The following is a 23,613-nucleotide window of genomic DNA, read 5'->3' on the forward strand; positions in this document are numbered from 1 at the left end:
TGGGAGTGCATTCTGACGAAGACAACAAAAGGTAATCAAACTTTTATAATAGTAAATATGATTATGGTGAGTGCTAAACTTGCCGGGTGTCTAAATAGCGAGCCCGTGATGCCTGGGCTATGTACTTAGAATATTGCAAAATGTGCTTTCACCAAAAAGCTATTTTAAAATCGGACATATCGAGTGCATAGAGGAGGTCTGTATCTATAATTCTTAAAATAATTGTTATGCTTTTTGTGAACGTTTATCGTGAGTAATTTAGTAAAATGTTAGCGAATTCCCCGGAAGTTTGCGGGGGGTATGCTAGTTCTGAACGTCACATGCTAATGTAAAAAGCTGGTTTTTGATATAAATATGAACTTGATTGAACAAAACATGCATGTATTGTATAACATAATGTCCTAGGGTTGTCATCTGATGAAGATCATCAAAGGTGAGTGCTGCATTTCGCTGTCTTCTGGGTTTTGGTGACATTATATGCTGGCTTGAAAAATGGGTGTTTGATTATTTCTGGCTTGGTACTCTGCTGACATAATCTAATGTTTTGCTTTCGTTGTAAAGCCTTTTTGAAATCGGACAGTGTGGTTAGATTAACGAGAGTCTTGTCTTTAAATAGCTGTAAAATAGTCATATGTTTGAGAAATTGAAGTAATAGGATTTTTAAGGTTTTGTAAATCGCGCCACAGGCTGCAAGTGGCTGTTACGTAGGTGGGACGCCAGCGTCCCACCTAGCCCATAGAGGTTAAGAAATGTGTTGACTGAATATAAGCAAGTGATGGCTGCTAAATAATCAAGTTAGGTTTCTCCAGAAATAAATCATTCTAAATAACAAACTGGCTTTATTTATAAATTAGTGAGAATGTCTCACCCCATGTTCAAGAATAGCCTTTTTCCTCACTTACTCTTGGTTAAATGAAAACGAAATCTTCAAAATATCGGTACTTTTTAATTTACTATTATATAAAAATCCCTTAGGATCTGTGAGAATATCTAAGGGGCTTTTATATAATTCTATAATTAATAATCGCTTTGATTAAAAAGTAACGATATTTGGGAGATTTCGTTTTCATTTAATCAGACGTGAGCGAGAAAGGCAATTCTTGAACATGGGGTGAGACATTCTCAGTACTTTGTAAATAAAGCCGCCAATAATTGCATTTAGAGGATTGGAGGATTCTAAATGAATATCTAAGGGGCATTTTCTGTTAGTATCTGAGAATATCTAATGGAAAATGCCCCTTTGATATTAATTTAGAATCCTCCAATCCTCTAAATGTAAATATTCGCAGAGAGTCACTTCATTGAAAAAAATATATGTACAGTCGTGGACAAAAGTTTTGAGAGTGACACAAATATTAATTTTCACAAAGTCTGCTGCCTCAATTTGTATGATGGCAATTTGCATATACTCCAGAATGTTATGAAGAGTGATCAGATGAATTGCAATTAATTGCAAAGTCCCTCTTTGCCATGCAAATGAACTGAATCCCAAAAAACATTTCCACTGCATTTCAGCCCTGCCACAAAAGGACCAGCTGACATCATGTCAATGATTCTCTCGTTAACACAGGTGTGAGTGTTGACGAGGACAAGGCTGGAGATCACTCTGTCATGCTGATTTGAGTTCGAATAACAGACTGGAAGCTTCAAAAGGAGGGTGGTGCTTGGATTCATTGTTCTTCCTCTGTCACCCATGGTTACCTGCAAGGAAACACGTGCCGTCATCATTGCTTTGCACAAAAAGGGCTTCACAGGCAAGGATATTGCTGCCAGTAAGATTGCACCTAAATCAACTATTTATCGGATCATCAAGAACTTCAAGGAGAGCGGTTCAATTGTTGTGAAGAAGGCTTCAGGGTAGGGTGCCCAAGAAAGTCCAGCAAGCGCCAGGACCGTCTCCTAAAGTTGATTCAGCTGCGGGATCGGTGCACCAGCAGTACAGAGCTTGCTCAGGAATGGCAGCAGGCAGGTGTGAGTGCATCTGCACGCACAGTGAGGCGAAGACTTTTGGAGTATGGCCTGGTGTCAAGAAGGGAAGGAAAGAAGCCACTTCTCTCCAGGAAAAACATCAGGGACAGACTGATATTCTGCAAAAGGTACAGGGATTGGACTGCTGAGGACTGGGGTAAAGTCATTTTCTCTGATGAATCCCCTTTCCGATTGTTTGGGGCATCCGGAAAAAAGCTTGTCTGGAGAAGACAAGGTGAGAGCTACCATCAGTCCTGTGTCATGCCAACAGTAAAGCATCCTGAGACCATTCATGTGCAGGGTTGCTTCTCAGCCAAGGGAGTGGGCTCACTCACAATTTTGCCTAAGAACGCAGCCATGAATAAAGAATGGTACCCAACACATCCTCCGAGAGCAACTTCTCCCAACCATCCAGGAACAGTTTGGTGACGAACAATGCCTTTTCCAGCTTTTCCACCTTGCCATATTTCAAAAGTGATAACTTAGTGGCTCGGGGAACAAAGCATCGATATTTTGGGTCCATGGTCAGGAAACTCCCCAGACTTTAATCCCATTGAGAACTTGTGGTCAATCCTCAAGAGGCTGGTGGACAAACAAAAAACCACAAATTCTGACAAACGCCATGCATTGATTATGCAATAATGGGCTGCCGTCAGTCAGGACGTGGCCCAGAAGTAAATTTACAGCATGCCAGGGTGGATTGCGGAGGTCTTGAAAAAGACGGGTCAACACTGCAAATATTGACTCTTTGCATCAACTTCATGTAATTGTCAATAAAAGCCTTTGACGCGTATGAAATGCTTGTAATTATACTTCAGTATTCCATAGTAACATCTGACAAAAATATCTAAAGACACTGAAGCAGCAAACTTTTTGGAAATTAATATTTGTCATTCTCAAACCTTTGCCATGACTGTAGACGTACTGTAGGCCTACTATAGGTGAAATGAGTCTCACTAGTGTTGAGTAATGTGCTGTTAAAAGTGGTGTAGGTCTTATTTATTTAAAAAGCATATTGAAGTTAGAGGCAATATGATTTAAAGCAATAAGATTTCTGAAGCAATAAGATTTCGGTATCGTTTTTGCGCTGCTCTGAGACAAGCATGTGGACTTGTCTTGATAAATCAATGAGATTTTTATTTTCACTGAATCTCCGTTTGGGTATTGGTTAGACTAGAATTAGAAAATGATGGTGTGGAAATGTTATGCTCTTAGTGTAAACTTTTATTTAACTAGGCAAGCCAGTTAAGAACAAATTCATATTTGGGGATTCTTTAGCTAAGTAGTCCAGTACTGTACTGCCGACAGACTCGTTGTACAGTGCCATATTTTCCATTCCATCCTAATGGAAACCCAGATAGTTTTTCGTTTTTATTGGAATAGAAACACCCATAATATTAATCAAATGAATTAAGCAAGTATCATTCAAAAGTTTGGACACTTACCCATTCCAGGATTTTTCTTTTTACTATTTTCTACATTGTAGAATAATAGTGAAGACATCACAACTATGAAATAACACATATGGAGTCAGTTGAGAACAGATTCTTATTAACAAGGACAGCCTACTTCTTCCTCCCCGTCTGGAAATTGAACCCCTGTCTCCCGCGTGCCCGCATTCTCTAGTACAGACATGGCCTGCTCTCCCTTATGTAAGGAATTAGGAACTTTCCCATGTTTACTACAGTATGTATTGTAGGTTATGTTTACTTGTCAGACTGCACAGTAGCATAATAAACAGATGCCGATGGCTTATCTTAAATGCTTTATTATCCAAATGTAAAAGCATATTCTGTACAGTACTGTATTTCTTCATCCGCGTCTTTATGCTTTCGTTAATAAAATAATGATAAAAATACTCTTTCAAAATGCAGATGTTGATTTAGTTATGAAACCATAACGAATTACTATGGGAATAAATATCACTGATTTACAGAAATATTGGAATAAAGTTGTCTAATGAAGGCAAACAATTTAGAATCCTCCATCCTCTTATGCGGTAGCCTACTCCCGACCGTCCCGTTGTACAGCGCCATATTTTCCATTCCATCCTCACGGAAACCCTGAGGGTTTCATTTTTCTCAGAATAGAAACACCATAATATTAATCAAATGTTTTAATCAATCCCATGTACTATGTTATTACAAAAGGTTTTAAATTATCTCGTAATTCCAATATGGGAGACTATCAAATGCTTCTCAAAGATGCCCTCTGGTGGTCAAACTAGCACTAACGCGTGTTAATGTAAAAAATGGCTGACAATTAAATAACGTGCCATAGAATGCTGCAGCAGCCCGCAAGTATGATTAAACTTTTAAAGGAGGAACCACTGTACTCTGCCCTCTCCTACATGTTCTCTCTTCATGAACTGTGACAGAACAGATAAAGGGCTGTACCTTCAATGGTGGTAGTTTGAAAAGGGGGAAAATATGCATTTGAATTGCCTGGCCACAGCAACATCAAGACACCACAAAGCAGCTAGTGTGTTCCTGCTCGCAGTCACCCGACCTCTTAAGCACACACACACACACACACACACACACACACACACACACGCGCACACAGACTTCCGTCTCTATTAAGCCTAACTTTACCATGAAAGAACACCTCTGTATGGACACACGCTACCCCAGCCTATTTCCTGCTGTTTCCATCTGCATGTCTGATGAGCCGACACCGCTGCCCTGCTGCTCTCTGATTCCACAAAGACTGACTTTCTCCCTAAACTGATTTAAAGTAACACATCAGATGTTTTGATATCTCAATGTGATGAACACAGGGTGCTTTGGAACCACTAATGTTATTTTGTGGCACACAAAACCGAACTCTCACAGAAAGGGAAGCTTATACATATCGGTCTCCATTTGCTCGATACTCTCCCATACTACTACTATAGTGCTAAAATCTGCCTGTAAAAAAACATGCACCTGCACAGACACATGCTATGCTGTTCAATAGTAGGGCCAGCAGATGCTCTTGTGTAGCGCCTGTGTGTGTCTATGTGGCCGGTGCTGTGACCTGTTTGTGCTCATCTCTGTTCTGTAGGCTACTTGCCACTCTCTACTGACTAAAGCCACAGTTAAAGACAGAAAGGAAAACAAAGAAGCAGTAAGTTCAGAGAACTTTTTCCTCAGCCACTTTATTTTTTAAAAGCAAAAATAATTTTTTGTTGCATTTATTTTAATTTTATTTATTTGTATGGTTTGATTTAGTGCTTAATTTGTTCATCTTGAAACGGTTTTCACATTCAAGTCTGTGTTCAGCCTTCTCTTAAAATCCTTGTACTAATACTGGCGCCAACTTAGTTGCTTCCATTTTCTATTAACCATGCCAAGAAACCAGTGCATTCCGTTACAGCAGGGGTGTCAAACTTTATCCATGGAGGGCCTAGTGTCTGCGGCTTTTTGTTTTTTCCTTTCAATTAGGACCTAGACAACAAGGTGAGGGGAGTTCTTTACTAATCCGTTTATTAATGGTCGATCAAGTACAAGGGAGGAGCGTTAACCCGCAGACATTCGGCCCTCGGTGGAGTTCTCCCCTTTTCTTGATTTCTTTTTCTTTCATCAATGTAGTGCAAAAAAAATGAAAAACAAGTTTAAACATACCTACTTAAAAATATATATATATATATATATATATCTATCTATCCTGTTTTCTCCCCAATTTCGTGGTATCCAATTGGTAGTTAGTCTCGTCTCATCGCTGAAACTCCCGTACGGACTCAGAGGCGAAGGTCGAGAGCCGTGCGTCCTCCGAAACCCAACCAAGCCGCACTGCTTCTTGACACAATACCCGCTTAACCCGGAAGCCAGCCACACCAATGTGTCGGAGGAAACACTGTATACCTGGCGACCGCGTCAGCATGCATGCGTCCTGCCCGCCACAGGAGTCAAGGATGATGGGACAAGGATATCCCTGCCGGCCAAAACCTCCCCTAACTCGGACGATGCTGGGCCAGTTGTGCCGGTCGGCTGTGACATAGCCTGGACTCGAACCAGGATCTCTAGTGGCGCAGCTAGCACTGCGATGCAGTGCCTTAGACCACTGCTCCACTCGGGAGGCCCTATTAGGGTCGCAGCACATCTGCAAGCACAGCACCAAAGGCTGGACAAATATTATTTATCTCTTTTATTTTAATGTGTTAGGATGCTGTATACAGCATTTTATGTATATAAGTTGTCAATAGGCCTAAGTTCCCAAATTTAAGAGGATTCCCGTGGTATTTGCAGAAATCCATTCAGGCTTAATTTTCCTCTAAACTTGAATTAAAATGTTGTTGTTATAGTTACGGAAGTCCAGAGAGGAGGACGTGAATAAAAATAATAATTCCCTTGTGTCGATCACAACTTATTAATCTCATGATCACTACATAACAAAAGTTGTTGTAAACCCTTTTCTTAGGTTACAGCCTTACACACAATAACCCATAATGACAAAGCAAAAACAGGTTTCTAGAAATTTTTGCATATGTGAAATACCACAAATACTTAAGTATTTAGACACTTTACTCAGTACCTTGTAACACCTTTGGCAGCGATTACAGCCATGAGTCTTCTTGGGTATGAGGCTACAAGCTTGGAATACCAGTATTTGTGCAGTTTCTCCCATTCTTCTCTGCAGATCCTCTCAAGCTCTGTCAGGTTGGATGGGCAGTGTGGCTGCACAGCAATTTTCAAGTCTCTAGAGATGTTTGATCGGCTTCAAGTCCAGGCTCTGGCTGGGCCACTCAAGGACATTCAGAGACTTGTATTGAAGCCACTCCTTCCTTGTCTTGGCTGTGTGCTTAGGGCCATTATCCTGTTGGAAGGTGAACCTTCACCCCAGTCTGAGGTCCTGAGCACTCAGGAGCAGGTTTTCATCAAGGATCTCTCTGTACTTTGCTCCAGTCATCTTTCTGTCGATCCTGACTAGTCTCCCAGTCCCTGCAGCTGAAAAACATCCCCACAGCATAATGCTGCCACCACCATGCTTCACCGTAGGGATGGTGCCAGGTTTCCTCCAGATGTGAGACTTGGCATTCAGGCCAAATAGGTCAATCATGGTTTCATCAGACCAGAGAATCTTGTTTCTCATTGTCTGAGAATCCTTCAGGTGCCTTTTTTGGCAAATTCCAAGCTGCTGTCATGTGCCTTTTACTGAGGAGTGGCTTCCGTCTGGCCACTCTACCATAAAGGCCTGATTGGTGGAGTGCTGCAGAGATGGTGGTCCTTCTAGAAGGTTCTCCCATCTCCACATAGGAACTCTGGAGCACTGTCAGAGTGATCATCGGGTTCTTGGTCACCTCCCTGACCAAGGCCCTTATTCCCCGATTGCTCAGTTTGGCCGGGGGGCCAGCTCTAGGAAGAGTCTTGGTGGTTCCAAACGTCTTCCATTTAAGAATGATGGAGACCACTGTGTTCTTGGACCTTCAATGCAGCAGAATTGTTTTTGTACCCTTCCCCAGATCTGTGCCTCGACACAATTCTGTCTCAGAGCTCTACGGACAATTCCTTCGACATCATGGCCTGGTTTTTGCTCTGACATGCACTGTCAACTGTGGGACCTTATATAGACAAGTGTGTGCCTTTCCAAATCATGTCCAATGAATTGAATATACCACAGGTGGACTCCAATCAAGTTGTAGAAACATCTCAAGGATGATTAATGGAAACAGGATGCACCAGAGCTGAATTTCGAGTCTCATAGCAAAGGGTCTGAATACCTATGTAAATAATACATTTTTATATATGTATGTATGTATGTGTGTGTATATTCGCTTTGTCATTCAGGGGGATTGTGTGTAAGTTGAGGAACATTTGTAATTTAATCCATTTTAGAATAAGGCTGTAACAAAATATGGAAAAAGTCAACGTGGTCTGAATACTTTCCGAATGCACTGTCTGTCTTCTCTGGACTTCCGTACTTAGATCTCTCCATCTTCCTCTGCCTCCCTCCCTCTTTCTTGCACTTTTACTCTCTAACTCTTTATTTCTCTCTCTTGCTTTTTTCTTTCTCTCTCGTTCTGTGGCTGGCTTTGAGAAGGGTGGTGTGAGATCTTGTCAGTCATGTCGTACAAGCATCTTAACTTTTCTTATTTTGTCTTCTCTCCACTCTGTTCCCACTCCTCCTGCTCTCCTCCCTCCCCATTGTTCTCTATCGCCCTCCTCTTCTTCTAGGTGGTGAGCCAGCGTTTCCCCCAGGACAGTATAGGGGCGGTGGGCAGTGCCATGTTCCTGCGCTTCATCAACCCTGCCATCGTGTCGCCCTACGAGGCAGGCATCCTGGATGAGAAGCCCCCACCCAGGATAGAGAGAGGACTAAAGCTCATGTCCAAGGTATGTGTTGGGAGCTTCCATCTTACTAAAATAAGCACCTCGTGAAAACGTCAGTAGTGGCTTTGACCCAAAAGAGTTTGATAAAGTAATTGTAAAAAATACATTTCATTTATGACCTTTTATTTGAGGTAAGTTGCTCTCTGTTTTGTGTTTTTGTCTCTGTCCTCAGATCCTCCAGAGCATTGCCAACCATGTGTTGTTTACCAAAGAGGAGCACATGAGGCCTTTTAACGACTTTGTGAAAAGCAACTTTGATGCAGCCAGGCGGTAAGCTAGGTTCAAGATGACAAAGGTTAAGACAAAGGGATACAAATACAACTCTTTGCAACAATGGGACCTAGCTATGCTAGTTTGCATCGGTGCTGGTCCCAGATTTGTGACGACATCTTAACCTGTATATTTTCCGACCTAGACGTCAGAAGAATTTTAATACCAGCAAAGCTTTTGACAAAAAAGCCCCACTTTGAAAGCGAATAAAAGCACACACTGCTCTCTCAGTATTTTGAAAAGCAGGAACTGATCTGAGTCCTGACTTTGTTATGAAGCTGAGAATTACATACCTCGACTCGTTTTCTAAAATGTTAGATTTTTGTAATAGATTTCCAGTTCTGTAGTTGACCATTGGCTGTGTGATCCATCTGGATTGTCCTGTAGGTTCTTCTTGGACATAGCATCTGACTCTCCTCCCAGTGACTCAGTCAACCATAGCCTGTCCTTCATCAGTGATGGCAACGTTCTGGCCCTCCACAGGCTGCTGTGGAACAACCAGGAGAGGATCGGACAGTACCTCTCTAGCAACAGGTCAGTAACACGATGAGTCACCAGTCATCATCTTATTATGTGGACTACCAGTATAGCCCTCTTTGTCTGACAGCGGTCTCTCTATCCCCTCTTTCCATTCCATAGGGACCACAAGGCAGTGGGCAGGCGGCCATTTGACAAGATGGCCACCCTCCTGGCCTATCTGGGGCCACCCGAGCACAAACCTGTGGCCGACACACACTGGTCCAGCCTCAACCTCACCAGCTCCAAGTTTGAAGAGTTTATGACCAGGTAACTGTTCTCCTACTGTAGAGTTAGTGTGTAAAATGTTCTAAGACACTCAGGATGCTAGCAGTTAGTGAGTGGAGTTGATTCAGAAGCATTTTATTGTCCGCTTGTCCCTGATTTCTAGGCACCAGGTCCATGAGAAAGATGAGTTCAAAGCCCTGAAGACCCTCAACGTCTTCTACCAGGCTGGCACCTCCAAGAATGGCAACCCACTCTTCTACTACATTGCTCGCAGGTAAGACCTAGCCAAGGAGTACATGTTGGCGTCTACATATATTATTGTTATTATAAACCAGCTTGAAAACAAACTTTATCTACACAATGTCAGGGAAGCGTCCTTTTGAAGTTGATACTCATATAGATTGGGCCATCCGTTGGTAGGGAGAGGGATTGTGTCCTAAATTGTTAGCACTGCTGACGGCCAAGTTGTAAGGGAGAAGATGGGTTCATGGGGAGGACCTAGGAAGGTCCATTCACTCATTACAGCAGGCTTTATGGGGCTACATATCATAGCCTCTTAGTTCCAACTCAGCTGAAGAGGAGGGCTACCCTATGCCTCCTCCCCAGGCTGCTGCCCAATGTTCTGGGGGAGTCAGGATGTCTGGTGAACCAGATTTAGAGCTACCCTATACCTCTGTCTTTGTGTGTGGTAGGGAGTATAGTGGGGGGAATTCTGCACCTTACAATAGTGGAAAGAGGGTCACTTTCTGACCAAATGGTCAATGATGTGTGAGGATTTCAATGCCCAGAGGAGAATAGTTTGGTTTCAATTCGTTATAACTTTCAGTTATTTTTAGGAGCTTATAAAGAGCCAAGGTGTTTGTGTGCATGTATGTTAGGGTCTTAAGTACTTCTAGATAACCCCCCAAACCAAGGTGTAAAGATTAGGTATCTCACATCATACACTGACTCAGCCAAACCACACGTAAAGTAAATGATTCTAAATGTTCCGTTTCTGTGTTTATATCATAGAAAGCATAAAACGCAGCAGCATCTGTCAACAGAACACACAAGCAGTATAGACTACATGGAGTAGAGCATTCATGTTTCCACGCCAATAGTATTATTAGTCATGTATGTGTATACATTTGCCTAGATATTATTTGTATGTGCGTTTGAAAGATATAGTCATACAGCACAACTACACTCTGTAGATGGTGGACAAATTGTTGGAAGATGAGAGAGAATACACAACTATATTCATTTTTTTTAGGCAGTAACAGTCGAACGTTGTTCTTTAAAATAAAAACAAAACTCCCTTCAACATTCTGGGTCAAATGTACAAAGGGTTAGCCCTCTCCAAAATCCATCAAGACTTGGCTCTAGTCTCTTTAGGAGGCTTTGAAGGCAGTCACCGTGACTAAAAGGTTCAAGGCGACAGCAGAACACACAATCTGTGTGTGGAGACCGTGGCCTCTGCTCCGCGTGCTTCCTGTGTTGGGCTTCTTGGTGGCAGAGTGCGGACGCCCCGTTGTGCTTGTGCGTGTAGTGAGGCCATGCGAGCGGGTGGAGGTGAACACGAACGGTGTCTGATCCCCCGAGCCGTTGGCCACCCCCCTGTCTCCATGCATCCCAGGCTCCAATAACGCAGACTTAGCCAGGTACCCAGAAGTGGCGACTGCAGCCCTAGCCGGTGGGAGGCCTCCACGGCCCAGCTCTCTGGCATCAGCCCCCAGCGGAGGCTCTGTGTAGGATGCAAAGTGCCACTCCCCTCCTGGAGTTGCCAGATGGGCTTGCCCACAGGTTGGCCTAGTGTAGCAGGGGCAGCCCAACACGGCAGCGTGGGAATGTTCGGCCCAGAGCAAGAGCCTTGTGATGTTCTCCTCCTCCTCACAAGCCCAAGGATTATCCCCAAGCGTCAACAACTCGAGCCCCTCCAACCGGTCAAACACCCCCTCCGGCACCCAGGAGAAGCGATTAGCGTGCAGGTAGAATCTCTTCAGCCTGGGCAGCCGGTCCAACGACCCCAGGAGGATCTGAACCAGGTAGTTGTGGGACAAATCCACCATCTCCAGATTATGAGGCATGTTGGTGGGCACGGTCCAGAACCGGTTGTGACTCAGGTTGAGGGCGTGTAGGCTGGGCAGGGTGTTGTTTATGAAGACCACCCTCTCCAACTCGTTGGCTGACAGGTCCAGGACCCGCAGGTTCCAGTGGTAGGCCGTGTCGTTCTTGTCTAGGGCTCGGAGCTGGTTGCCGGCGGCCCGGATGTCCCACAGGGCCCTGGGCAGGCCGGAGGGGAAGCGACCCAGGAGGTTATAGGACAGGTCCAGAGTCCGCAGGTGGGCGTAGTGGCTGAGCTGGCCCTCCAGACCACGAAGGCTGTCGGGAGAGAGGGGGAGAAGTCAGATGTTAGAATCACAACTATTTGACACATCAGGGAGGATAAATAAAAGATTCCTGTGGAATTGTTAGTTTAATTCAAACCACATACTGACCAAACATGAATTGCGAGAGTTTCTTCAACTGAATATGCAAGAAAGACAATGTAATTATTTGGATCCCCTCCCTGCTGATTCTGTCTGGCTATTAGCCATGTTGCTGCTTAGAACCCAGACGTTTAGAGCTAGGATCCAACCTGATGAGAAGGAAGATGATAAAGATAAGGAAGAACTTGTCTTCCTACCTGTTTTGTGAGAGGTTGAGGAAGCGAATGTTGTGCTGCAGGCCTGGGGGCAGCTGTGAGAGGTGCCGTGAGGAGCAGTCCACCACACGGTGTCCCCGGCTGCAAGAACACACGGCGGGGCAGATGGACAGGACCAGCCCGCCCAGCACCCCCGACAGGAGCAGCAGGAGGAGGCAGGCTAGTGGGGTGCGGTAGAGCATGATGAAGGCTCTGAGGGGGAGAGACAATGAGAGGAGACACTGGACTATACCCAAGGACATAGATCTGCAACACTTCTTTGCTCCCATGATTTATATAGACTCACAAATGGAAGGGCACAGTTTCGATCCTGTACTCTGCCCTACCAAGCAAAAAGGCAGTAACTGCTCATAGTGTGGAACTGAGAAAAATGACTTTTATTTACCTTGATTTCACAGTAACTTTATGCATTTACTGCTAACATGACCCCCATTTTCTTCAAAACACAATACAATAAAGGCAGGATACTTGTCCACATGATTAAGCGTGTATTTAATGTAGCAAAAATGATTAACACATTTTCGACCAATTTAGCAATTACTTCCTTTTTGCTTGGTAGGGAAGTATGGATCTTCGTCAAAACCATCAGTCATTCACACACATCTGCAGAATAATAATACAAACAGTTAAATTAACTACCGACATCATTAGCATTTAAATATTCATTAGCAATAGCTCACTTAAATCCAATCCTTGCTAGCTTTTCCAAGCTGCAATTACCAGGAGCTTAAAAGGATATTTGGGGATTTTGGCGTTGAGGGCCTTTATCTACTTCCCTAGAGTCTAGGGATTACCCCATCTAGTCGATTGTATGGTCGATAGGCTGTTGGTCGACCAAGGTTTTTTTTTTAGTCGAGCAGTGGCAAATATATTTTAAATTATGGCACACATATTTAAAAGAATGAATGCACACGAGACAACTGTCTGATTCACGCCTGTCTCAGTGAACCAATCCATTGCTGAGGACGTGGGGATGGCACACCAGTATCACCAGTAGTACATTTACCGTTTATTTTGAATCTACAATGTTTGTTTGGATACAATAATTTATGTTAATGCTTTCAATATATTACAATTACAGTCTTAACGTTGTCATTGTAGGAGTGGACATGTTGTTTGCAGAGCGCACAGCCTAGGCTACAAGTTTGTGTTTATTTCATTTACGAGTTGTCAATTTATTCATTGTCTTTTGTTTGGAGTGCTCCTGTCAATGTTGAGTAAGGACATGCATAGAAGTAGGCCTAGGCTACCTGGCCTGCACGCAAATGTAGGTTAAGTGTGCCCGTTTTGGGGATCTGATACTATTTCTGATTGTCTTAACTCACCATTACTGTGTAGCTTCTCAAAGTCATTTTTTTCTTCGCCTCAAACAGCAAGTAAACAAAGTCTGTTTTTACATCCATTGAGAATGACAATAGTTACTCAATGTAGCCTATTTGAAAAATCTTTCCATCTCTCTCTTTCTATAACCACAGAAATGTCATGCTCTTATCCGTTGTGCAAATACCACAGGCTATTAATAGTTGATACAATGATTCAAGTTCCTTGCAAACAGGCCATGCATAGCCAATGTGATTTATAGGATATTTATTCTTATCAGGATATTTTCTACCTGCAGGCTTCAATGTTTTTATTTTATGTCTTTATGTAGGTTATTTTTACATATTGGCAATAGAAGTTACTTTTGGATTTGTATCATTTTCATTTAGTGTTTTGATTAACCACATGAAATAGATTTTGAGATGAAGACTATTATAAATGAAATGAAACTTCCACGAAAATGTGCATATGAAAACTGGCACGCAGATCAGTAGAAATGGTAAGGTAACTTAGCACTTCAAATGAAAAAGGTTGCTCACCGCTGGTGTAGCCTGCAACTGATGGAGCATAACCCCACAATCTGCCAAGGCTAGCCTGGCCACTGATGGAGCATAACCCCACAATCTGCTAAGGCCAGCCTGGCCACTGATGGAGCATAACCCCACAATCTGCTAAGGCCAGCCTGGCAACTGATGGAGCATAACCCCACAATCTGCTAAGGCCAGCCTGGCCACTGATGGAGCATAACCCCACAATCTGCTAAGGCCAGCCTGGCCACTGATGGAGCATAACCCCACAATCTGCTAAGGCTAGCCTGGCAACTGATGGAGCATAACCCCACAATCTGCTAAGGCCAGCCTGGCCACTGATGGAGCATAACCCCACAATCTGCTAAGGCCAGCCTGGCCACTGATGGAGCATAACCCCACAATCTGCTAAGGCCAGCCTGGCCACTGATGGAGCATAACCCCACAATCTGCTAAGGCCAGCCTGGCCACTGATGGAGCATAACCCCACAATCTGCTAAGGCCAGCCTGGCCACTGATGGAGCATAACCCCACAATCTGCTAAGGCCAGCCTGGCCACTGATGGAGCATAACCCCACAATCTGCTAAGGCCAGCCTGGCCACTGATGGAGCATAACCCCACAATCTGCTAAGGCCAGCCTGGCCACTGATGGAGCATAACCCCACAATCTGCTAAGGCTAGCCTGGCAACTGATGGAGCATAACCCCACAATCTGCTAAGGCCAGCCTGGCCACTGATGGAGCATAACCCCACAATCTGCTAAGGCCAGCAGCAGTGGGAGGAGGAGGGTCGGGAACAGGTTTTTGTTGTCCATTTAGGCTCTATTGATCTCTGGCTCCATCTTGTAATTTGTCTTAATTTTAAATTGCAGTGCTTAAAGCATCAGACAAGCTCAGTAGCTTACATATAGTTGAATTTATTTAAACATAGCGTGTGTCTATATATGGAAAAATACACGTTTTAAAATGACGTCCAATCGATTGGTCTAAAGAACAGACGACTCTCGGTCGACCAAGATTTTTCTTTTGTCGGGGACAGCCCTACTAAAGTCAAATGAACTAGTGGATACCATTTTTATGTCTCTGTCCAGTATGAAGGAAGTTAGAGGTAGTTTCGAGAGCCAATGCTGTCGAGCAATAGCGTGAAGACTGGAGGTCTATGGGTATCTGCCAGCATGCTAGTTTTCCAACATAGATTGCTAGACAACGGTAGTTGGAGTTTTAGCTACAGTATCTCCCTTATTCATAACCTGCCTAGTTTCCCCCCAGTGGAATCTCTGTAGAACTGATGTAAGTCCTTGTCTGGAGCTGCTGCTGTTTAGAGAGAGCCTTTGATGCATAACAACAGCCTCCCAGATGGAAGAGAGGCAGTATTAAACACCTGGACACAGTAGTAAAACACTCCACACTGGTTCTGCTGCCCACAGAACAATCTGTCAGAACAGGTGCCAATCCAGCCTGTTAGAAAGTCATGACTGGGAACCAGCTGGGTGGAATGGACCTTACTTAAACCAGAGCCCTCTGCCTTCCCATACCGCTCTCCTCCCTATAGTTCCCATTCACATCATTAACACCCCTCTGACATTTATAACATTGTAACGCCAGGCTATATGCTAACTGTCCTCGTTGAGGGTCAGACTGATACATCTAATAGCTTTGATGCAGTTTACAAGGGCCCCAGTCAGTTTGTGTGCCGGTAAGCTTGAAGCCTTGCCAGCGGGTAGGAGCTCAGAAATACTGCAGTAGGAGCCGGCTGAATTCATTTAGGGCGGCACACACACACTCTTAATCCCATACACGCACACTCACGCACACAAACAGTTGTGTTGTGTCCTGTCATCTCTGCACCCTGTCTGGCACAAATGACTGGTTATCTTGTGTGTGTGTGTGTGTGTGTGTGTGTGTGTGTGTGTGTGTGTTAAGAAGAGCTTGCCAAACACATGAGTGTCGCAGGTTAATAGCATTACATAGTAAGCTGAGCTCTGGAAACTTCTTCAGGTCATGGCGTACTGCAAGTTAGTCTGAGGTTGCATTTAACCTGTATAGCAATAGTAACATACCAAATACATTTGAAATTACATCAGAATTACAGAAATATGTTGCTATTAGAAATAGAAAATGTTGCCCCAAAAAGATATTTTTGAATATTGGAGGATGTGTACATCTTCCTCCGTGTCCATTAATTGTGTTAAGTTGTGTAACACAATTGTATCAATCGGTGTATAAGTGCTTTCAAAACAACATCAAATAATTTATTCTATGGAGCCGATCGGCATTTGCTCCATAAATAACCTGCAATATTTAATGGAGATTTTAGCGCCATTTGAGAGAAGCATATAGGTCTCTAATGAGAAGCAGTAGACTGACATCGACAAATCACCCTGCTGCAGTCCACTGAGCTAATGTGGTACAGAATCAAATACATCACTGCTCTGTGAAGCACTGTGTGTGTCCTGTCATGTGCGCATGTCTTAGCATGTACACCCGTCTCTCCTACCGTTTTTCTCTCCATGCCATTAGTCACTCACCTTATCCTCTCCATTGCTTCAGTCCGTCATCTCGCTCTTTTCTTCCTCCTTCCCTCGGCCAGCCCTCTCACTCGCTCCCCCCTGTTTTTTTCCTGAGCAGCAAGTCAAATCTTCGGGGTGTTAGATGTCAACGTTCTTGCGTCCTTACTATTTCTTCTCTCTCTGTTTTTGCGCTGGCTCTCTTTTGGGGTCTTTTTCATTTCTTTCAATATCTTCCTCACTTGCACTCTTGCTTTCTATTTTCTCCCTTGCTTTTTTCTTCCTTCTCTGGTGAAGGTGGACCTCTCTTCCCTCTATCTCCCCCCTCTCACACTCTCTCTCTCTAGTGCTGTGTTGGCACTGGCCAGTGGTGGGCAGGCTCTCTCGTTCTGTGTCAATACCCTCTTCTTGGTTATGGCGTCCTCCTGGCATGCCAGAGCAGGATGCCCTCGATAGCGCCAGTCAGTCTCCACCGCTCCTCTGCAGGCTCTTGATGCAGCACTGTGCTCAAGGAAAGAGCAGTCTGAAAGGGAGAGAGAGGAGGAGGAGCAAGTGAGGGAGGGAGGGGGAGAGGAATGGAGGATTGCAGCACAGTGCCGGCCCCCTCTGCTGCTGCTGAGGCAGGGGGGGGGCTGTGGTGACTTCTCCTCTCTCTTTTTCATACACAAACAGTGCATTCGGAAAGTATTCAGACCCCTTGACTTTTACCAAATTTTGTTACGTTACAGCCTTATTCTAAAATGGATTGAATTCCCCCCTCCCTCCCCCCTCATATCAATCTACACACAATACCCCATAATGACAAAGAAAAATCAGGTTTTTAGAAATGTTTGCAAATGTAAAATCACGTTTACATAACTATTCAGACCTTTTACTCAGTAATTTGTTGAAGCACCTTTGGCAGAAATTACAGCCTCGTATTCTTGGGTATGAGGCTACAAGCTTGGTACACCTGTATTTGGGGAGTTTCTCCCATTCTCTCTGCAGATCCTCTCAAGCTGTCAGGTTGGATGGGGAGGGTCGCTGCACAGATATTTTCAGGTCTCTCCAGAGATGTTCGATCGGGTTCAAGTCCGGGCTCTGGCTGGGCCACTCAAGGACATTGAGACTTGTCCCGAAGCCACTCGTGCGTTGTCTTGGCTGTGTGCTTAGGGTCGTTGTCCTATTTTAGAATAAGGCTGTAACTTAACTGTGGAAAAAGTGAAAGGGGCCGATGCTTTCCGAATGGCCTGTATCTAACATCACATCTGGCACTTGCAACGACTGGCTGCCTCCACCGTCCTCAGCAGCGAATTAGCACTGTTTTTGTATTAACGGTACAGTTTTTCTCACCATCCTCCAGGTCTTCCTCCATTTCGGGTGTCCGCATGAAGCACCCAGGCAAGCTACAAGCTTGTTTTTGCAAATGTGCTGAGCCATGAATAGGTGTTCTGTGACTAGTGTCTGTTTTACAGCCAATGTTGCTGCAGCGATATGAATAAAATCCTAGTTTTTAGTGGGTGTGTGTGTGTGTGTGTGTGTGTGCTGTGATTTGATTACTTCATTTTGAGTGGGGTGATTTGGGGTGCTACTGGAGATTTAGATATGTTTTTAAATCAGCACTTCATGAAGTCACTTCTGTCTCTGTCTGTCTGTCTGTCTAGGAGTCATTCTTTAATAGTTTGGCAGATTGTGTCTGGCCAATGAAACAGTCCTCTCTGTAGTAGGTTTGGGGCTTCTCTCGTGGAAATACACACAGTAAGCATAACATGATGCTTATTGTTCTAGGCATTCCGTACTTAGCACCACAGAACTGCTCTGTTCTGCAACTAGCCGTAAGCAAGTAGTGAATATTTCATTCTGCACTTCTGCCGAAGCAGTCTCCCCTGCTATAGTCCCGTGTGGCTCAGTTGGTAGAGCATGGTGTTTGCAAAGCCAGGGTTGTGGGTTCGATTCCCACGGGGGACCAGTACGTATGTATTCACTACTGTAAGTTGCTCTGGATAAGAGCGTCTGCTAAATGACTAAAATGTAAAATGTAAATGTACTGCTGGCAATATCATTCAGCGAACAAGCCAGCATGATTTACTGGCAGCATTCACAATTCTCCAGAACAAATGTCAGCCAATGAAACTCAGTAAGAAATACCCTCCATAGTGCAGTGCCTGGTGCTAGCATGGCAACACCAGACCAATCAAAAGTGTGAAACTGCATAGCTACTCCAATCTGCTGTGTTAGTTCCGGGTGTTCAACCAATATGCTGTGAGAGTCTGATGCCAGACTAATGTGGACTATTCATCTCAGATCATTAGATGGGATCACTGAAAATGACTATCTGATGGCTATAATTCTGTCATGTTGATAGCTTTGTTAATAAGTTGAAGCATCAAGAGAATTGCATACACGAACCACAAGTGTTTGTACGAGGGAAAATACCTTTTTACAAAAGGTTTCCCACCTTGCAACTTACTTGAGTGTGAAAACGAACGGTAGTCAAGATGTAAAGTCATACTAAAAGTTGTACTCTTACAATAGCTTGTAATGATAGTAGAACGAATAGACTTGTGTTGAGATGAACATGGCATGGATTCTGTTTGTGCTGCAAATTGAACCGACTGTGTTGAGATGAACATGGCATCTGTTTGTGTTGGAGATGAAGGTTCACCCCCTACAGGACTGATATGACAGACTGAGTTGGTGGTTTGAAATCTACATCAGACCTAGAACTGCAGATGTGTAAAGAGTTAGAATGAAACAGGATTTAAAATAGTCTCAAGTTTAACTACTTGTCTTGCTGCTCCCTCTCGACTTCTCTTGCTGCTTCCTCTCTACTTGCTGCTTCCTCTCTACTTCTCTTGCTGCTTCCTCTTTATTTCTCTTGTGTTTCTTTCATGTCTGCGGCAGTATCAACACAGGGAGTTCTACAATAATTTTTCAACAAACATTTCCCTTTTAGTACTCAGCTGGAGAATATGTCTGGAAGAAGCTGTGAATTTGAGTAGTGGGGGGGTGGTGAGAGGGAATGGATTTATGATGGCTGTATCTTCCAGGCAACGCTCTTTATAGGGAGGGATAAAGCAGGTGCCGTGGCTGGCATCTGAGCGGCAGGGGCAGGTGGAGTGGGGGACAGTAGCTTGTGGTGTAGGCAGATGATGCTCTCCTCAATCACCACCCAGCAGAATGAATTATAGCCTGGCGTTAACCATTGAGCCTGTAGTCTGCCTCACTGTATGAGGCTAATGTAGTACACAAATTCACACCAGTATTTACCATAATTGGGTTTATTGCATAAATACATGATTGATGAACAAGGAGCGTTTAACATCTCATTTGTTGACAAGTATGTGTAGATGATTGGGTGTGGTGGTTTCTTTCTGTCTCCCATCTTGTTTCTGTGGTTTCTCTTCAGATGAGACATTGAGGCATTTTTTGTGGGTCTGACATTTCCCTCTTTCTGTCTCTCTCTTTACTGTTAGTGTACTGCTGCACAGCTCTGAAGTACACTGGGAGCGATTGCAACACTGCAGTAAGGCACTCACTAACAGTGTTGGGCCAGCCCCAATGAGAGACTAACTCCCTGCTCACTCTCTCACATTCATTCTATCCCTTTCAATTTATTGTTCCTCAGTTTAATTATATAATTCACCCTTTCGTTACATTTATTTTTAATACTTCCTCTTTCACCGTGAATGTTTCATCCTTGGTAGATTTTTTTCAGTGACTTTACTTATGCTCTGAGAATGTTCACTTGCCCCACACACACACAATTATGTTACTTCAGCAGTGCATCCTTCTCTGAATTATCTCACCACTGGGTGTGATGCTGATGTTTAGGCCTTTACATCCTGTGTGTTTCTCTCCAAAAAGTACACTGGAGAAAAGCAATTATTGTAGCATGAAAAAAATATCACTGCTACAGATTGGTCAGACTGAATTAATATGGATCTGAACAGTATCCACATCTTGAATCAAAACATTTGGGAAAGCTTTCTGAGTGTACATTTGGTTGCCTTCATACCAAAGAAAGATCATAGGGAAAAAAGCTGATTATTGTGGCCAATGTCAGTTATCCTGATAAATAGGGAGAGGGTTAGCTTGGTTTTGACAATCAAACTATAGCTATAGGCCTAGTTGAAGATCCATTTCATGGAATGTTTCAGCAGATAGAGGTATAGATAGATGAAGCAAAACACTGATAAGCATCAGTTTAGTTTTTTGGTTAAAGTGGTTTCCTTTTTTGGGTGGTGGGAGAGGAGAGTGGGTTTCCTGTGTGTTGCTATCTGTCACTGCTTGGAGATGAGTAAAGGCGGGTCCGGGAGGATGGAGAAATATGTGCTCTCTGGTGGAGGGGGGCTGGCCTGGTCTGAGGGGGGGACGCAGGTGAACACCCAACAGTGGTGGAGGAACAGCTTCTGGGATATCTGGTGGCGTATGAGAGGGAGAGGAAGAGCGATTGGGAGCATTGTCCGGCCCCAGATCAACATCCTGGCAGGAGGCTGATGGTCATGGGTGAGTGCTGTGGCAGTGGTCTCTGACGACGTCGGTGGCGGAGGAGATGAGGAGTTGTCTGGAAGTTGTACCTCCTCAGTCTGGGTATTTTCTTTGTTCAACGCAGCAGTCCTGTTGCACGGTTTAACAATCTGAAACCGTCTCTCTTCCGAATGTACTTCCTGCCGGAATCCCACCCATCTGGAATTCCTGGTCAGTATCCTGGATCAGAGAGAACCTCTTGGAGAGTCGCTGAGACAGGAAGCCAGAGAAGGAGATCCCATTGGAGCCCCTCGGATGGACATCACCACTATCGTCATTATCCAGTTGAGACTGAACTCCACCGTCCAGAAACGGAGAGGGGCCGGCCCAGGCTGCATTCTGCAGCTGCATCCTCTGTTGTCTTTGCTTCCTCACGAAGATGACCCCGAACCCCACCAGCATCATGAACAACGTCCCACCAATCAGTACAGCCACCGCTGTGCCATGGTTCCCCGTCTTTTTTCTCTCGTCTTTGTTTGCAGTTTTTGTCGGAGGCTTTGGTTTCTTTTTTGCCGTGGTGGTGGCAGTGGCTTCTTTTTCAGTGGGGACCATTGGTGTGGATTGGCCCTTGCTGCTGGTAACGTCAATACTAGAAGTAACAGAGGCTTCAGTGGTGGCAAGGGTCTTGGCAGGCTGGGTCGACGTCCATGGAGTGGAGACGTGGGTTGAAGATTTGGTCATGGCTGTAGATGGGGGTAGGGTGGTGGGTGAAGTGGCAGCACTAGGCAGCTCAGATGGGCCTGTTGGACCTCTTTCAGTGGGGTGTGAAGGGGTTGATCTCCTGCTTGTGACTGGGGCCTGGTCGGGGGTGCTGGGTCGTTGAGCCTCTTCGCCTATGTTCAAAGTATATTCCGCTCTAGTCGGTGTCACTCCAAATCCAACACCAGTTGGCGTGGGTCGGTTCCTCTCTGTGGAGACGTTGGATTGCGACATTGGAGGATTGGACAGAGTAGGCCCCGTTTGGATCTCTGTTGGTTGATTTGGTGTCGGTGAGGTTATTTGAGTGGACAACTCAGAAGGTCTAGGTGATGCTGTTAGACTTACTTCGTCCTTGCCGGAGGGTGTAACTTGCCTTACCAGAGGTTGATTCCACATAGTGGGCGAAGTTTCCTGGGCTCCATCTGCTGTGATCCCCACCGTAGACTTGTTTTTATATCTGGTTGTTTGGCGGTCCTGAGGTGACTGGGAGTTCCTCTTTGTGCCCATACGCAAAGGCTGCATTGAAGGCCGATTGTGGCTGAGAATGTTTCTGGTCGACACCTGGTCTGAAGTCTGTGGTTCACTCTTCACTGTGAGCTTCAATTCAACTGAAGGTGCTACGGTGCTATGGTGTCCTTCATCCGGTGCATTGTTGAGGGGCACTTGAGCCAATTCTAAGGGTGAAATTTTGTCTGAAGTTGCAGTAACCTCACTGCTTCTGAAGTTGGTAGAGTGGAGGTCAGGCTGAAGTGTCACTGTGCCATTCAGTCCCCGTGGCAGCATCCACAGAAATGACACAATAACAAGATGCTTTCCCTCCATTGCTGTTTCCTGTTAATGTCTGAATTCTGCTGTATCCTGATGACTGACGGATGAAAAGAAGAAAAGCAACTGTCATTACTGTATCTATAAATGCGCTGTACCATGAGGAAACAAGCAACATTTTAGCATAAAGGGCTGCGTGGTAAAATGTGATCGCTACTTTTGGCATTTCCTTCCTCAAACGACAATTCAAAGTAGGCATAGAATATTTAGAGTAAATGTGGTCTATTAATACGATCAGAATGTTTAATGGGGAATCAAAACAATATTTTCTGGTTCTGTCCCATTTCTAAGAATGAATGGCTTATAATGTTTCACATCAGGATGTCTTTGTCCAATCAGTATTGATTAGCTTACATTAGTGATAGTGTTTGTATAATGTGCTTACCATTTAAAACTCCCACAACAACTCTGTATATAAAAGGCTTTTGTTCAAAACTGCTTGCACATTCTCTGGCATATCACACATGTCCTCATTAGAGCCACAGATCCTGCAATAACCCATTTATATTTACATCACCCACCCTAAAGTCGGTTGTACTCACCAGAGCCTACACAGGATGTAACCCTCGAATCCTGGCCGGCCTTAACCTGCTCCAAGTTCACAAAAGTCAGAAACCCTGTATGAGTTGGTGTGTCTCAGTTGGTAGAGGTCCCCATAGTTTGGTGTACATGAAGCCCAGATAGCAGCCACTGTAGAAGGCTGCGAGGCCACAGCCTGGTAGAATACAGAACCTTTTCTTGCCTCACTTGACAGGAAGTGAGAGCTGTGAAACAAGTCTGATGACAAATGACACCCTGTTCTTTTTAATAGAGCAAAGTCTCTGGTGATCTAAGAAGAGTGGTTTGTGATTTTAACACTGTTTCAATACAAAGATGTACATACCGGACTATTAAGCGCACCTGAATTTTTTTTAAATTATTATTTTGAACATAAATAAGCCACACATGTCTATAAGCCGCAGGTGCCTACCAGTACATTGAAACAAATTTACTTTACACAGGCTTTAACGAAACACGGCTTGTAACAAAAATAAATAGGCTTTAACGAAGCACGGCTTGCAACAAAAATAAATAGGCTTTAACGAAACACGGCTTGTAACAAAAAATACAAAATTAGCAGTAAACAGTAGCCTACCAAGAAAGTCATTGGTCACCATCTTCCTTCTCCTGTGCACTGAAACCATCTCCTTCAGTGTCAGAGTTGAATAGCCTCAGAATTGCTTCATCCGATATTGGATCGTTTTCATTGT

The 23,613-nt window shown here is 44.3% G+C and overlaps 2 protein-coding genes across 5 annotated transcripts in view; one reads left to right on the top strand and one right to left on the bottom strand.

Moving 5' to 3' along the window:
* LOC106613084 (neurofibromin-like) overlaps positions 1-23,613 on the top strand; it is a 99,317-nt gene that overhangs the window by 33,192 nt on the left and 42,512 nt on the right. For 2 of the 3 annotated variants that reach the window (XM_014214992.2, XM_014214994.2), the window contains 6 exons: positions 5,014-5,076; positions 8,124-8,282; positions 8,452-8,549; positions 8,937-9,083; positions 9,189-9,335; positions 9,457-9,567. In XM_014214992.2, the coding sequence (XP_014070467.1) occupies positions 5,014-5,076; positions 8,124-8,282; positions 8,452-8,549; positions 8,937-9,083; positions 9,189-9,335; positions 9,457-9,567 (725 nt within the window). The remainder of the gene's footprint in view (positions 1-5,013; positions 5,077-8,123; positions 8,283-8,451; positions 8,550-8,936; positions 9,084-9,188; positions 9,336-9,456; positions 9,568-23,613) is intronic. The other variant, XM_014214993.2, reaches the window with a different exon arrangement.
* On the bottom strand, positions 10,280-23,156 carry LOC106613086 (oligodendrocyte-myelin glycoprotein-like). 2 transcript variants are annotated; one of them, XM_014214996.2, is made up of 4 exons: positions 22,906-23,156; positions 16,352-16,853; positions 11,959-12,168; positions 10,280-11,654 (listed from the first exon to the last, which is right to left on the bottom strand). In XM_014214996.2, exons 2-4 carry the CDS (start codon positions 16,363-16,365, stop codon positions 10,664-10,666), a joined length of 1,215 nt encoding a protein of 404 aa, XP_014070471.1. In that variant the 5' UTR covers positions 16,366-16,853; positions 22,906-23,156; the 3' UTR covers positions 10,280-10,663. The 2 variants fall into 2 exon arrangements, with proteins under 2 accessions (XP_014070471.1, XP_014070470.1); XM_014214995.2 differs by lacking the exons at positions 10,280-11,654; positions 11,959-12,168; positions 16,352-16,853 and adding an exon at positions 19,575-22,403 and having other exon boundaries at positions 22,906-23,152.

Source organism: Salmo salar, chromosome ssa09 (genome assembly GCF_905237065.1).
Source record: "Salmo salar chromosome ssa09, Ssal_v3.1, whole genome shotgun sequence".
In the NCBI taxonomy this organism is placed as follows: domain Eukaryota; kingdom Metazoa; phylum Chordata; class Actinopteri; order Salmoniformes; family Salmonidae; genus Salmo; species Salmo salar.